The 17618-nt window shown below is 41.0% G+C and overlaps 1 protein-coding gene across 1 annotated transcript in view; it reads left to right on the top strand.

The window, feature by feature from the left end:
- mRpL10 (mitochondrial ribosomal protein L10) overlaps positions 1 to 17618 on the top strand; it is a 40516-nt gene that overhangs the window by 6770 nt on the left and 16128 nt on the right. Inside the window, exons 2-3 of the mRNA XM_067150680.2 lie at positions 6553 to 6758; positions 6988 to 7098. Coding sequence (XP_067006781.2) covers positions 6553 to 6758; positions 6988 to 7098 — 317 coding nt within the window. The remainder of the gene's footprint in view (positions 1 to 6552; positions 6759 to 6987; positions 7099 to 17618) is intronic.

Below are 17618 nucleotides of genomic sequence, written 5' to 3'. Positions count from 1 at the left end.
GTGGGAGGCAGAACGTAATCAACTCAGTTTTGCCACTCAAGCTTCAGAGGACTATAATGTGCCCTTTACAGAGTGGGAACTCCGCAGCACCGTGGCGCTTTGCGAGGACACGGCTCCCGGACCAGATAATGTCCACAACCAGATGTTGAAATACCTTAGTGAGGATAGTCTTTTATATTTCCTTCGTGTGTTCAATCGAATCTGGGTAGAGGGTGAGTTTCCATCACAGTGGCGAGAGGGCATAGTAATTCTTGTTCTCAAGCCTGACAGAAATCCTAAATTTGCAGGAAGTTACAGACCTATTTGTCTTACAAACTGCTTGTGTAAGCTTTTTGAGCGGATGGTGAATTGCCGACTTGTGTGGTGCCTGGAGAAAAGAGGACTTTTGTCCGAATACCAATGTGGTTTTCGAGCCGCTCCCTTGGCCACTGACCACTTGGTATGCCTGGAGAGTTCTATCCAGGATGCTTCTCTCCAAAAACGGCATTTGGTGGCTGTTTTCTTTGACTTAGAAAAGGCCTATGACACCACATGGTGATATGGCTTCCTTTCATTCCTACATCACTGGAATTTCCAAGGTAACTTGCCGGTATTTATTGCGAATTTTTTGTCCCTCCGCCTATTCTGTGTCCGAGTAGGAAGGGTATATTCGCAGTACCACGTTCAGGGATCGATTCTTAGTGTCACTCTGTTCTCGATTGCCCTAAATGGTATTGTCGCTGCTGCTGGCTCAGCAGTAATACCGTCACTGTATGTAGATGATTTTGCTCTGCATTATAGCTCACAAAATATGGTCTTCACTGAGCGACAATTACAGCAGGCAGTTAGGAGAGTGGAACAGTGGACCTTAGAACATGGCTTTCGGTTTTCAACTGCAAAGACTTCTGTTGTACACGTCTGCCGGAAGCACACTCTTCACTCCCTCCCTGAGCTTTACTTCACTCTTCCGGTAGTTGACACTTACTGTTTTCTTGGGCTCCTTTTCGGTAGCAAATTATCGTGGGTGCCATACGTGCGGCAGTTAAAAGCAAAATGCACTATGAAACTTAATATCTTGAAGTTTCTTAGCGGCACTACTTGGGGGGCAGACCGCACGGTGCTCCTACGATTTTATAGGGCACATATTTTATCAAGATTAGACTACAGCAGTGCAGCATATGGATCAGCAAGGCGAAGCGTCCTAGCCCAACTGAATAGCATTCACCACAGCAGAGTTAGATTGGCAACAGGAGCTTTTCGTACAAGCCCCATTGCTTGCCTTCTCGTTGTATCTGGTGTGCCGCCTTTACACCTGCGGCGCCAGCAAATGCTTCTGTCCGATGCTGTAAATTTATGACAGATGCCACTTCACCCAAGCTATCCTTGCATATTCCACAATAGAAACCATTGGCTGTACGCTGCTTACCCTCGAGCAACGCGGCCGGTTAGAATACACTTGGAAGCAGTCACAGATTACTTGATGTACCTTCGGTTCCTTGTCTTGTCAGCTGACCAAGTAGGGTACCTCCTTGGATAGTACGATGACCTGAAATCATTCTAGATTTGCAGACCGGCCCGAAGGAAAACATGGACCCCTCCATTTATCGGAGACACTTCCTGTCCGCTGTTGGCCGGTACCCTGATTTGGTCGTTGTTTTCACGGATGGTTCGAGGGCAGAAGCGGGAGTAGGCTGTGCGTTTGTTGTTGACAATAACAGGTTTCCTTTTCCTTTACCAAAAATCTGTAGTGTGTACACAGCAAGCTCTATGCCATCTCTGAAGCTCTGCGATACACACTGTCCAATGAGTGGCAGCAATTTCTGCTGTGTACCGACTCTTTGAGCATGCTACAATCTATAAATATAAGTTTCCCTCAGCACCCTCAGGTGCAACGGATGCAGGACCTGCTGGCCGGGTGTTCGGATGCCTGCACCGGAATGACGTTTATTTGGCTCCCCAGCCACGTGGGTGTAGAGGGAAACAAGTTAGCTGACCAGGCTGCCAAGGAGGCTGTTACGTTGCCCTCGTTGCCTTACAGGGTTCCTGCCAGTGACATTCGCTCTCAGTAGAGACATCTGGTTATGTCCCAATGGGAAATGGAGTGGCAGGCCATCACTGTCCCAAATAAGCTGAGAGCGATAAAAAGGAACTACGAAGGTACAGAAGACTCCGCTTTGGGCTTCTTGGAGAGAAGCAGTGGTATTATGTCGTCTTTGGATTGGCCATGGCGTGGTAACGCACTCCTACCTTCTGAAGGGTGAGCGCCCTCCGGTGTGTATTTGCGGTGGTCATTTAACTGTGGTACACATCCTTAAGGAGTGTGTGGACCTGTGTGTCTGGATCTGAGCCGTAGTCTACAACTCCTGAATGCCATTTCCCTCATCCTGCGAGATGACGAGCAGTCAGCGGACTTCGTCGTCTTGTTTTATGAGAGATAGTGGCCTTTTTTATCGTGTGTAATAATGTATTTTGTATTATTGTATTTTTTTATTAACTACGCTTGTATCTCATTGACTCATTGCGTATTTTAATATGTTAGTTTAAAGGCGGCTACACACGTTACGGTATAACTGTGCGATTTAACTGCAACTATGAACTGCGCAGTAAAACTGAAAGCCCCATACCCTCCACACGGTACAGATAACTGTGTCGATCGACAATACTCATCAGACATTTATCAAAGCAACATGTCATCGACGGACGATGATGACGTACTAGCGGTGTTGGGCCTATGTGTGTGTATAATGAAAAAGCAAAAGAGGACACACAGCGTGTGGTCTAAAGATTGGCTACTGCAGAGAAATCAATATTCACATGTATATTTATTAAATGAGTTACGCTTCGTTCCACAGAATAACAGCACATTAGTCTTGTTCGGTCCGGTTCCATGGCTAAATGGTTAGCATGCTGGCCTTTGGTCAGAGGGGTCCTGGGTTCAATTCCTGGCAGGGCTTGACATTGGAAATACAACTGTCACATGGAAATCTACAGGATATTGCAGAATTTCCTTTAAGCATCTTATATTTCGGGGAAAAGACTCCAAGACAGCTGCAGATAATATATTCCAGTTATCGGTTTCGCACAGTTATACAGTAACGTGTGTAGCCGCCTTACCGTTGATTTTACGAGAAAATTATTCTTAGCGTTACATGTAGTATGTGTTGTTCATATAAGAAGTCCAATAGATGAAAGTACCACAACGCGGAGTGTACACTGACTTAGCAAATGTCATGGGATAGTCACCTAATAGTGTGTGGGGCCTCCTCTGGCCCTGCGAATTTCAGTGAGATGCCGTGGAAGTGAGTTGACAAGTCCCTGGTAGTCCTCTGGATGCAGCTGACACCAAATCACTTGCAGAGTGGCCGCCAATGCTGGTCTGTTCGTGGGTGCAGGATCTATGGCGCAGAGCCTGCATTCGAGGTCATTCCAGATATGCTCGATAGGGTTCATATCGGGGCTCCTGGGTGGCCATGGCAGTTGTTGGACCTCCGCTGCATGTTCCTAGAACCATTCCTGGGCGACGTGGGAGCGATGTGGTGGTGCGTTATCATCTTGAAACACCGCAGAACCGTCTGGGCGCTGGAAGGCCAAAAATGGGTGGAGATGGTCTCTGAGCAGCTCAACATACCGCGTACCATTCAAAGTCTCTTCCAGAACAACTAGGGGGCCCATTCCATACCAGGAAAATGCACCCCAGACCATAACAGAGACAACAACGCCCTGGACCACACCTTCGAGACAGGCGGGATCCATCGCTTCATGTGGTCTGCCCCATACACTGTGCCTCCCATCGGCATGGTGCAGTTGAAATCGTGATTCGTCCGACCATATCACGTTACGCCATTGTTCCAGTGTCCATCCCTGGTGACTGGCGACAAATGCGCGTCGTCGTGCCCGATGACGTTGGGTTGACAGTGGCACCCATGTGCGGTGCCGGCTCCATACCCCATAGAATCCGTGTTCCTACGGATTGTCCACTGGGAGACGTGTCTAGCACAGCCTGTGTTGAATTGAGCCGTGATTTGTTGCACGGTTGCCTGTCTGTCACTATTGACAATCGTCTCAGATGTCGCCGGTCACAGTCATCGAGGGTGGCTGGATGGCCGGTCGTTCGTCTGTTGTGGGCGGTGACACCCGCATTCAACCATTCACAATACACCCTGGACACGGTTGATCGTGTGAAGCCGAATTCCCGCGCCACTTCCGAAATCGCACTTCCCATCCGTTAGGCATCGACCACCATACCCCGTTCGAATGGTGTCAGCTCACGACGACGTTCCATGTTACACCTGTCACATGCACAGCCACTGCTCACAAGGTCTCCTATACAACTGCCGCTGGCACAGGGGGCGTGTGGTGCGCGGACAACACACCTGCGCATCAGTGCTCCGCTATCCCATGACATTTGCTCAGTCAGTGTATATCTCGTCAGTGCCTGACCCCGTTATTTTAGAATGTTTAACTTTGTTTAACTCCTTTTTATAAGAACTCTTAAGATTATTAATCTTTTTTTTACAACTACGTCTCTGTTGGCTTTGCAGTCAATTAATTTATATTTTTTAATCAACTTACTGTAGGTGGCGTCTTTTCTGTTCCAGTTGTGATAATCTTTAGACTTCGTCTGCCAGAGACAAGATTCATTTCTATAGCATTCAATGAAAGCTTCTAAATGCTCACAATATCCGCTTTGGTCTTCCTGAAACAGGTTGTGATAACTTGTAGCGCATACTATCTTAACGAGTGACTCACTTGAACTGAGCAATCGGCAGTTGCCACGGTCCACACGTTGCGATAAAACTGTGCAAACGCAATCGACACGGTTTTATTGGTTAGAAAAATGAACTTTCTCCGATGAACTGTGCAAGCAGAAATAACTGCATCGATTTACCATCCACACGTGAGATAAATCTCCGCAGTTCGGTTGGTGCAGTTAAATCGCACAGTTATACTGTAACGTGTATAGCTGCCTTAACTTCTAATTTGAATGATATATATCTCTGTACTTCAAGACAATGCCTTATTCCATTGTAATCTATATTTTCTATAAGTTTATTAGAAAACAAGGTATTGTGAATTAGATCCACTGATTATTTTCATCTGATAATCATTTTTCATCATAATTTATTTTAAATTCTAGTCAGTGGATATATTTTAAAATTTTATTTATCATTATCATTTCGTTACATCTCGTACCATTAGGGGCCAATGACGTAGCTGTTAGGCCCCTTTAAACAACAAACATCGTCAACAGTTGGCTTATTAAGCCTAACAATGCAGAGGGTTTTCTTTTGGGGTAATCACCCTTAGCCATAGGCAGTTCCCTGCCACATCTACAAGGCAGCAGTACTTTGATAAATTTATGTGTCATTTCCTACACAGCCTGCCTGTTGGTCATGATTGTTAAGGCATTGAAGTTTAAACGGCTTGACACTGTGGTTAGCCGGTTCGAGTCCCGTTGGTCAACAAAAATATTCACCACCAGAATGTTGGCTGGCAGGATAGGGGAGGTCGTGGTATGCAATTTATAATCACTGCGTGCCAAAAGCCTAGATTAAATTCCAAAACTCTCTGCAGTGCTCATATGGAGTGAGGGCATATGATGATGATGATGATGATGATGATTGGTTCGTTCGATGGAGACGTTAAGCTTTGAGCAGATCTCTTGGTGGTATTTGATAGGAGTAGGCTATCTGCCAGCACCAGGTTTCACCCTCTCCTTTCTACTGTCATATTATCATGTCCTTCATTTCATCTCATTAACTCCCCTGATGAGTTTGACATCAGGAAGGGCACCCAGTCATTAAAACCCGCCATGACAGATTTCATCTCGCCTCATACCCGACCCCGTAGAGAAACGGGACAAGGGTTGGACAAACAAAACGTGTGTCATTTCCGACATAAAGGCTTTGTGGTGTTTCTTAAGGAGGAACTCTCCCACCCTTAGCCATTGGTTCTCCCTTAGTTTATCAGATTTGGTACTGGCTACCTCACCCTTGTCTGTTGTCACATGTGACAGCAGGATTGCTCCTGAACTGACATTATCAAAGAGAAAGATACATTCAGTTATTCAGTTTTGTGGGCAGAAGAAAACATCTGCCAATGGAGCTGATGTGATGTTTATCAAACAAGTGCCCAAGAGGTACCATTGTATTATTAGCTTTCAAACTTTCATCTATTTTGGGAACCGACATAAGAAGTTCCTGGATGGATAATTCCCAAATGATTTCTCTGTCTTTTAGCTTAAGAAGCAGTATGTTTGGTTCTACTGTATGAATAAGGGATCAAGTTGATTGTGCAGTAAGTTATGCTTAATTCAGATAGATTCCATGATTACAGAAATAAATTAGAATATCATTCCAAATTTAGACTGCCTGTTTTTCTTCTGCTTGCTCAGAAATTATTCATGGAAACTTTCTGATCTGTTTGCATACTACCACAATTAGACCCACTAACCAACATTGTCTCATTGACTTCCTGACTTGTATTTCTTCTCTCCCCAAAACAGGACAAAATTACACCTTTGTTTCAGTTCTATGACTTGTGGCTATAAATCATTACTACTTGAACTTTCAGCTATTTTGGAACCTCACTGGCAACCATGTGTGCAGTTTCTGAGATTCCGAAACAGAATAAATATACAAAGACCTAAGAAACCACATTATGAAAGAGCAAAAGTCCTTCACGTCTGCAGACCGTTTTTTGCCAAACTAGAGAAGACATCACCAGTGGTAGATGTTTGCTTGAGGCCAATTGAAGTGACCAAGAAGAAGGATGAAGTGGTGAGACGGACATTATTTTCTTTTTCTGTAAATAGCAGATTCCCTTTTCATGCCTTAATTTGTGTGTTTATTCTGATGCATTTTTTTTTTTGGCTTAGAGAAACAAGTTCTATTTTTGTATCATTGTTTAATATATTTTAACTAAATGATATATATTTTATATATTTTACTGTAATTGCTTGTTTGTAATCTACATATGTTTGTAAGATAAGTTCTTTTTCTGTTTTAGGAAAACCCTTTCCGCACATTGCTGGCACGAGACTTGCTAAATTGGTTTAACCATTCTCAGATGGTTTTGTTTTATCATGAAAATCCAATAAAATCAGATGATCTTTTTAAGGTGAGGATTTCTAGCTCTTATCATTGTTTACTCCTTAATTTTGTGTGTACCTTCAATTTGTTAGATTGTTGAAGTCAAGCACAAATCATCAGGCCATGAATAAAGGCTTGTTACGTTATACTGTTACTCGCCTGCCTGGGGGCCATGTTTGTTGAGGTGTCAAGTCTCTAAGGTCTGACACGGTGGTTAGCTAATTCTAGTCTTGCAGGTGGAATACATTTTCACCATCAGAATGTTGGCCACAGGGTAGGACAATTCTAATTTCTAATCGCTAGATTGCATGCCAAAAGATTGCATTCAATTCAAAATATCTCTGCAGTGTTGTTATGGAGTGAGGGCATATGATGCTGTTGATAATTATTTGTCTGTCGCATGGGACGTTGAGCACTATTGTGTTATTCCACAGGATTAGGCTATGTGCCGTCACCAGGTTTCACCCTCTCCCTGCATCATCATCATCATCATCATCATCATCATCATCATCATCTTCTCCTCACACCCATATGCGCAGGTAACCCATGGGAGTCAAATAAAAAGACCTTTACCAGGCTAGCTGAACATGTCCTCGGACACTCCTAACATTAAAATCCATCCAATAAATAAATAAAATTTTAAAAAACTTTTACAGTTGATCATCTTCTGAATATCTTAAAGCAGTTATAGCAAGCTCAAATGCCACCAGAATGCATGCAATGCAAGTGTGAACGTGATGACTAGAGCCCTGATTCATATGCACTAAAAACTCCCAAAAATATGCATGCCTCATATGCACTAAAAATGTTGAAAATATGCATTAAAAATAAAACAAAATACACTTACCAAACATATTATTTAATTTCAACTCAGTGTTAAATTGATAAACATGTTTCATTCCTTGCAAGTGATGCATGGTAGTAGGTTATCTACAGTTTTTTCAATGTTTTCAGGGATCAATGACTTTCTGTTGTCGGACAGACGCTGAAAATGATTGTTCTACGTCGACAGACGTAACTGGGCAATACTTGTACACTGGCAATGACTGCTCGGAATATTAGTCTGGTAAAGACTGCCTGATTGAACTTATGTAGTTGCTTATGGATTGAATCTTCTTCAGTCCTGGGTTTGAGTCCAACACTGCACTGAGTTTCCTTTTTAAACTTTTTCTATAGTTTCACCACGACACCATTTAAAGAACTAAAGGGTGTTTTGAATTAACGGAAGGGATTCGTGTAGGGGTGCACCGCAAGTTTCTAGGCCCTTAATCCCCTTCGAAAGTGACGAATCATGCACATGGATGAAACTGATATATTTATATACAGTTTCAGATTCAAATGCGCACTTTGCTTCATGAACACACGCAGTATGACTATTATCAATACTTTTAACTACACCTTTCACTTGATTTAAGTTCTCCTGGTAAACAATATTGCAGATAACCAAATTCCTCATCTTGTTAGAACAAGTTCCGGCGGAAGAGAAACCTCAGGCAGATGAGTTTCGTACAACTGTACATGAGCTGGTGCTTTTAGGAACAGATTTTTTCCCACTTGAAAATACTGTGTTGACAGATCATCATATACGAAGCTGCATCTGTTACTAAAAGGCGCACTTTGTAACAATTGCTCTCCGATTCACTAGGCCACAGAAGTCGCAGGGAATTGTTAACAAATCTTGCAAAGCATGGTTGGATTTTTCTAGCACTTTGCATGAAAGTAAATGAAGTTTGCCAGTTTCTTCTGGAGATAATTTACCCACTGTGAAGTTTGCAATGTATCGACCTCACGAATCGGTTATTTCATCTACCGATATCCAGACACAGTTTTCTCCTATATCAGATCGTATTGAATCCACGACAGAAGTGTGCATTGAAAGTAAATAGTTATTCCTAAGGATAGATTCATCTGGTATCCATTGATTAGCACAATACTTTTCAAGAAACGAGTGTTGATGTGGATTATTTAACCTTCATACAAAAGTTTTCTAAATATCAGCAGAAAATGTACTAACTTCACGCCGAGTTTCCATGTTGGTTAAAAGTAGTGTTGCGTATTCTTACTCTGTTCTTTTGATCTGAGATATGAAGTTGTTTTGTTCAGTTAGAAATTTATCGCATTTTACACTCTTGATATAGATGTTGATTCCGACCGGGAACCTGAAATATTTGTCCCGAATGAGTAAATTTATAATACCAATATAAATGGTCCGTTATTGGACATTATAAAGTAGCCTACGCAGTGGCCTCCGCGGTATGCACTAGCCATGCGTCTTGGTGGGTGTGTTATTTACCAACTGATGAGCCCAACTTAGCACACTGGGGCGAAACGCTGGCAACCAGGAATGAGTTGGCTGGAAAATTTATAATGTCCAATAACGGACCATTTATATTGGTTTTACACTCTTGTCGCACACTTGGCAGTACATTACATCTCCCTCACTTGTATAGTCGCTATTGCCTGATATCCACAGTTTAATTAAAAAAGACCTAGAGCTTTTATCTTCAGGCATTTTTACATTTTAATTTCGTAAAAACACTGCAGTAGACGAAGAGCAAGTTAACAGATGAACGCACTTGTTTAAGCAAACCTTGGGAGGCTACTGTACAAAGGAAGGAATGTCAGAAAGAAGGAAATAGCTCTTGTGTAAAGGATCATTACCCATATACCTGCTTGTATTACAACACTGAAGGCATTTTCCTTCATCGGGGAAGGCTTCTCGTGTTCTTACGGGATGTAAAACATAGAGTTCATTAGATTTTAATTTTGTTCAGAAACCATAGATAATCGATCACACATAAGAGAAAAATATATCTGTATATTCACTGATGTTCAAAATATGCACTAACGTTCAAAATATGTGTTTGCATATGCGCATATGCATTTTTAAATAATCCGGGCCCTAGTGATGACACAACAACAACAGGTTCAGCCTAACAGTTCATCAAGTTTATGGCTGTGCCCAAATTTAAAACTTTAGACTACTAAATTCTAGGTGTTTTTATTCAATAAGTGCAATCATAGGATGACAGAGTAAAGGACAAAAGCTAATATTTTATATATTTATCAAATGCTCTTTTTGAATAATAATAATTTATTTATATCATGTCAGAAGCATACATAAGTTTTAAATTAAATATGAGGAAAGAACATAAAACATAATATAAATTCTTCAGTGATGAAGAGCCACATTAAACTATGTGAACCCAAAATCTTGTGACATCAAGTGCATTTGGCTTCGCTTTAACCAGGTTTGCTGTTGTGCAACTGAATGGGCATGAACTACATTGCAGCAAATGGGCTGTGGTCTGCTCTTCTCCACATACATACAAGGTACTATCCACTTCGAATCCCCATTTTTTCTGGTTGACCCTGCACCACATAACACCAGAGCGCAGTCTATTCAGTGCTCTCCAATTCACCCAATCTGCAACATGGCCAGGAGGGAGTTCCTCTTTTGGGGTCATCCGATACTCGTATGTTGACTCCTGGTGCGCCATTCTTGAATTCTTGCTTGCTGCGCTGTACCTGCAAGTGTTTCGGTTACTCTCAAGAAACCTTTTGTAGACTTAAGGCGCTGGCGTGGTAGCTCACATCCAAACAAAGGGTGGTCTTCAGATGTCAATGTCTTTCTCTTTTCTTTCTTGGCTGCCACTTCACGGCGTATATCGGGAGGTGCTTTCCCTGTAAGGCAATACACTTGTTCCAAAGGTGTAAGTCTCAAACATCTGGTAATAATGTTGCAGGTCTCGTTGAGTGCTATATCAACTGCTTTGGCATGGCAAGATTTGTACCACACCGTGCATGCGTATTCAGCTACGGAATAGCAGAGTGAAAGGGCAGATGTTCTCACTGTGTCTGGTTGTGCTCCCCAAGATGTTCCAGTTAGCTTCCGCACAATATTGTTTCTAGCAGCCACTTTCTGCTTGATGTTCAAACAATGTTTTCTGTAGGTTAAGGCACGATCCAGAGTGACTCCGAGGTACTTCGGGGTAAGACAGTGTTGTAATGCTATGGCTTGCCAAGTGACCTTCAGAGTTCGGGAAGCTTTTCTGTTGTTTAGGTTTGCGTCTTAGTTGGGTTTGGTGTTAGTTGATTCTTCTTGCAATAGCCAGCGAGAGTGTCCCGAGCTTTGGACAATGTTTGTTCAATCGTCTCAAAGTTATCCTTCTGAGAAGTGATGACACAATCATCAGCATAGATGAAACTATTCATCCCAGCGGGAAGAGGCTGATCATTGGTGTAAATATTGAAAAGCATTGGTGCCAACACGCTTCCCTGACATAGTCCGTTCTTCTGTATCCTCCATCCGCTTCTTTTTCCCTGGAACTCATCAAAGAAACTTCAGTTTTGAAGTAGGTTTCTAATGGCACAAGTCCGATGAAAGTCCTTTGTCATGCTATATACCTTTTCTAGGAGAATTCGGTGATTAACAGTATCATATGCTGCCAAGAGGTCTATAAATGCAGCTCCTGTGACTTTCCAGCTTTCAAAACTATCCTCTATATGTTGACTTAATTTTAACATGTGTGATGTGCAGCTTTTACCTCTCCTGAAACCAGCTTGCTGTGGAATCAGAAGTGGCTTGATTTTATCAGTCAACCTATTCAGGATAAATCTCTCCAGAATCTTAAAAAGATGACACAATAAGGAGATTGGTCTGTAGCTTCTAGGGTCATTTTTATTTTTTCCTGGTTTTGGAATGGCTATGACCCTAGCCTTCCTCCATATTTTATGTGTCATGGAGGATTGAAGGCAGTTGTTCATGAGTTCTACCAACCAGCACTTCGCAGTAGGACCAAAGTTCATTACGTCCTGCTGACTTCCCAATCTTACACTTACTGAGAGCTAATTCCAGTTCGGTTAGTGTGAAATGCTTAGATAACCCATTGTTCTCGTATGGTTGTCTGACTATAGGATTCTTCCCTATTTTCATGGAAAGTTTTGGTTTTCCATTAAGCTAAATTTGGTGTGCTATTTGATCTACACTTACATTGGCATGTGTGTTATCTTGAGTAGGATCATTGCTCAAGCGTCTTAAAAGTCTCCAAGCTTTTAGACTGCTCCTACCCATATCGACTTCAGACATCAACTTCATTCACGTCTCCTTCTTTGCCTGGGAGATAGAGGAAAGAACACTTTGTGCTGCTTGAACAGTTGGCTCACCAAATGGGTCTTCTTCATGAAGCCTGTAGTAATCGTGCAGCAGAGCAATTGTTTCACGAGTTATACCTTGAAGGTAGCTTGTCCTGCAGCCTCTGGGAATTGATGCCCATGAACAGAATTTCACGATATCAATGAATTTGTCATAATCTTTGTGTATAGGAGAGAGGGTTTTTTATCCTCTCATCCAACATACTGGAAAACCTTTTCCAGTCAGCCTGTCGAAAGTTATATCTGCATCTGAACCGAACTTTGTGTGGTCTTATGAAGAGAGGTGACATATTACATAGTAGTGGCTGATGATGTGTTCTTGGGATTGGTGAGCCCATTTCTTTAGAACATTGCTGCACAAAGCAGTTGCGCACAAAGAGAAGATCTTGGTTATACCCTCGGTGCCATCTTCCACTGTTGAAGGAGGAGGGAAGCTTATTGTCATGAATACGGGAAAGCTCCTGAGTTTCAGCTCATGAAATGACGATATGCTCAAGAAGATGAGAATGGAGAGATGTGACTACGGCTGTTGAAGTCACTGATACTATTGACTTTGTATATTTACCAAAATTTGCAGGTGGCGAGAAAGAGGACTTTTCATTTGGAGGCTTGTACACGGTCATGTTGCTTAACTCCACGGTGATTATTTCGATGTCGTTATCTTAAGTATAATGAGTGCTGCAGATCTGGAGACCTGGCTTTACAAATACCGCACTGCCATATTTTGCATATGGCCTTTCTGCAACTAAAATCATTCCTGAAATCTTTGGACGTTTCTGATGTTCATCCCTATGCTTTTCCTGAATGCACAAGATGTCACATTTCTGATCTTGGCATAGTTTTTGTAAGAGTTCTTCTTTGGCAGCTGACAAGCCTTCAATATTTATGGATATTATTGTCATGGGTGGATCTGAAAAGAGCTGTTTCTTAAAACATATTTTAAGATGGATTAATTCTGCTTCTGGTGTGAGAGAATCAGCCATCTAGGAAGAGTCCTAGTCCACTGCCCAGGAGACACCTGGATGTATAACAATATTACGTGAAAATACACCCTACTGGGAGGTTTCTCTCTTGTCTCCCAATAATAATAATAACAATAATAATAATAATAATAATAATAATAATAATAATAATAATAATAATAATAATTCTTGGACCAATCAAAGAAAATGGTGAGTACAGGAGACGACACAACAGCGATCTGTACCAGCATATGGAGAGGATAACCGACACGATTCGGAAAAGGAGGATTAATTTTTATGGCCATACAGCACGCATGAGCACACAGAGACAGACCAATAGGATCTTTTCCTACTTTCTTAACAAGAAAACCAAGGGACCCTGGTTTATCGAAGTTGAAAAAGACCTTCAAGAAATAGGAATCACACTCGAAGACATCCAGAAACGTGCTCCTCTCCAGAAAAAGCTCCAGGGATACAAGAGGTTCCAAGAAAGGCCAAAGTTGAAAACAGGCAAGAAGTGGACTGATGAAAGAAAGGAGGCTCACAGAACGAGAATGTGTGAGTACTGGGGAAGAATTAAAGCTCAAGGATGCAAACAGTTGAAATAACATGGTCCACAGCAGGCCCAAACGAAGAAAGAAAGAAAGAAAGAAAGAAAGAAGAGAATAATAATAATAATAATAATAATAATAATAATAATAATAATAATACAAGAGGTTTCAAGAAAGGCCAAAGTTGAAAACAGGCAAGAAGTGGACTGATGAAAGAAAGGAGGCTCACAGAACGAGAATGTGTGAGTACTGGGGAAGAATTAAAGCTCAAGGATGCAAACAGTTGAAATAACATGGTCCACAGAAAGAAGAGAATAATAATAACAACAACAACAACAACGAGAAAAAGAAGAAGAAACAAACTGTTTTTAGGTGGTGAAACCTAAATACAGAAATGCATACTGATCACTTCTGTTTTAGAATTGTTTCTAATTTTTGTAATTCCTAGCATCCAGAAAAGCTCTGTCTTCAGTGTGTTCTGCAGCCTGGTCTTCTACTTCATCCCATGTTTCCCCAATTCCAGTCAGTTCCTCTTTAATTGTTCAGCTCCAAGTGTTCCTAGGTCTTCTGCACTTCTTTTTTTCCTTTTGGATTCCATTTCAAGACAAACGTTTTAACTGCTCCATCCTGTTTTCTTAGTGTATGTCCTATCCATCTCCACTTTCTTTTCCTTATTTCTACAGTTCGTTGGTGGGTTTCTGGTTGGCTTCCTTCCATAGGTTTTTATTTGTGATCACTTCAGGCATCTTGAATATATGCCACAGACAGCAGAACACTTGGAATTACATTAACAAATTTCATAATTCATTAAATTTCATAATATTGGTCCATATTGATGCAACTTAATTAAGAAGCATGTTTTAATTAGATATTTTATTGAGACTATGGCTGAGGAGGTTTTCAAAAGAAGACAAAACATGTATCAAACTATGCATAAATAATTCAAGAATAAATGTATTTTCACTTGTAAAGTAAGGTCTACTAATTAGGTGGACTAGTAAACTAAATGAAATGTTCTTAACACTTTGAGTTGGTGTCTGATTTGTTTAGTGACTTTCCATGACTTACAGCCATACAGGAAAACAGACTCCACATTTATATTGAAGAGTCAGATCTTGGTTTTCCATGCGGTTAGAGTTGCATGGCTGTGAGCTGGCATTCGGGAGATGATGGTTCAAATGTCACTGCCCTGAATATGGTTTTTGATGGTTTACCGTTTTCACACCAGTCAAATCCTGGGGCTGTACCTTAATTAAGGCTACTACCTTCCCGGTCCTAGCGCTTTCCCATCCTTCCATCTCCAAAAATCTTCACTGTGTTAGTGCAACATTAAACCACTAGCAAAAAAAAAAAAAAAAATAAAACCACACAAGGAATTCTACCATCACTTCAATGAATCTATTAAGGGAGCAAGTAAGAGGGAATTATTATTGTTCTAGGTGATATAAATGCCGAAGTCGGATTGAACAATGAAAGACTGGAGCAAGTGATGGGTATTCACGGCCTTGGGAAAAGCAATGATAATGCAGAAATGTTCGTCATGTCCTAGGATACTGTTCAAGTAATAATTTAGTTATAAGAGGCAACAGATTCCCCCATAAACATTGTCAAAAAATGTCATGGGTATCCCTAAAGAATGCATGATTTGGTCCAGCAGAAGAAACTAAGGATGAGCCTTTGATGGCTTTTTTCATGCTGTTGGTGAATATTTTAAAAATATCTTCTCGCTGATAATTCTGAGAAAGATCTGTTCTGATAGATTCGTTCGAAGAGCCAAACATGTGTTGGAAATTCTCCTCAATTTCATCAAGACATGTGGGATGTTTTTGTGGATTGTCTGGGTTCGTGATTTTTTGAACTAGTGCTTTTCTTTTATTGTAGTAATTGTACTGGGCAATTTCATACTTGTACTGCCTCTGATTTCTTTTCCTTTGAGCTTTGGATACCTTTGAGGATTAGACGTTTATCACTCATACCAGCTATTCTTTTGCATAGCTTCCTCATTTGGTAGTACCATTTAGCAGGATGTTCTAGTCCAGGTACCGTGGAATTAGTTTCACAGAAAAGTCAGGAAGGGCCGGTGACCTTCGATGTTAGGCCCCTTTAAACAACAAGCATCATCATCATCATCATCATCATCATCATCAGCACAAGCAAGCGAAAGTCAAAAAACAATTTTACAATAAAAATTATCAGGATAAAAAGATGAAAGATTATTATAAATTTCACCGGGCAAGTTGGCTATGTGGTTAGGGGCGCGCGGCTGTGAACTTTCATCTGGGAGAAAGTAGGTTTGAATCCCACTGTTGGCAGCCCTGAAGATGGTTTCCCATGGTTTCCCATTTTAATACCAGGCTGTACCTTAATTAAGGCCACGCCCGCTTCCTTCCAACTCCTAGGCCTTTCTAGTCCCTTCGTCACGATAAGACCTATCTGTGTTGGTGCGACGTAAAGCCACTAGCAAAAAAATTTTTATAAATTCCCTGAAATTCTTTATGCCATTCTTCTACCTTCGTTTGAACTTTGGGGTTATCTTTTTATTAACATTGTGGAGCCTGTATGAATTCAAATCCTTTTGGAAATTTTCAAGCTTAGTGTGTAAAATAAATTCAATTTTCTTCTTATGGACAGCTGGGCATGTCTCTTAGATATGTGTATATTAAGTCCGTGGGCAGTGTTAAGACATAAATGGCAGAAAACACAGGCATGTGTATTTAGTGTAATCAGGTGTGTAGAATTAGTATTGCATCCGCCCCCTACCCATAGAGTCTCCAGTGATAAATATACAGGGTCGTTGTCTGGGTTAAAATCAAGTGGGCATCAAAAATATATGAATAACTTAGCGGCATAAAGGGTAGGAGAATACGGGTGTCATACAGTACAATTACGATTGAATGAGAACAATATTTTAAATTTTTAAAATCAAACGGGTTTATTATAATCCTGATGTTGATGAAAAATGATGGAAATATACAAGGCGAATATATAATCGAATTTTACATAATTAGACTTGAATTAAGTTGAGCATTGTTCAAACTTTCGGGATAAGACCGAGTATAATCATTCAAAAGAGTCTATTTCATGACTTCACATGTAAGGAATATTAAGTATTAATCACTAAAGCTACTCCTAATTTTACTGGGCAGACAAAATCATAATACTCAAATATAACAAATCTGAGTGACACCTAATCTAACATTAATCGATTTCTCACTGGAATAACCTTAAATAATATAACATAAACAAACACAAACTTCAGATGCCTTGGGTTCAAATCAAACCCCCACCCATATATACATGAACCCGTCGCACCGTTGGCAGGCACCAATGTCGACACTGAATGACATTACAACACAATTAAACACATAAACACTCAAGAGAAATACAGAAATTATATACACAACGCAGAGGAATGTTAACCACCAATCCCAACACTTGTGAGACTGCCAGTTGCACACCCAGAGCCAAACCCTATTTCTTCGATGTTTGCAGAAGACCTGAAATCCCTACTTAATAATTTTTAGATGCATGAAAACAATGAAGAAAAAGGAACCGGGTCATTGATTTCTGACATTTATGCTGAGGAAATGAGTCAATTAGCGCTTCACACAGGAAGAAATACGAGAAACCTTTTACATGTCGCAGATACGGACCACGATTTCACGGTGTGGGGGTCGAAGGCACAAAAAAGAAAGTACAAAGGTACACACACTAAGAAGCAAGTCTCAGTTCAGTCACCCTCTCGGCTGTAGGCATAGCGAACAGGACAAGGGAAGACCACACGTCCCTTTCAAATATCACATTCAACCATCAATTCGCTTCATAAATAAACACCCTCATCTCATTTCAACGAGGTGATTCATAATTCATTTTTTATTTCT

This window comes from Anabrus simplex, chromosome 7 (genome assembly GCF_040414725.1).
Source record: "Anabrus simplex isolate iqAnaSimp1 chromosome 7, ASM4041472v1, whole genome shotgun sequence".
Classification (NCBI taxonomy): domain Eukaryota; kingdom Metazoa; phylum Arthropoda; class Insecta; order Orthoptera; family Tettigoniidae; genus Anabrus; species Anabrus simplex.
The sequence above is the reverse complement of the archived record's forward strand: the minus strand, read 5'-3'. Positions and strand labels throughout refer to the sequence as shown.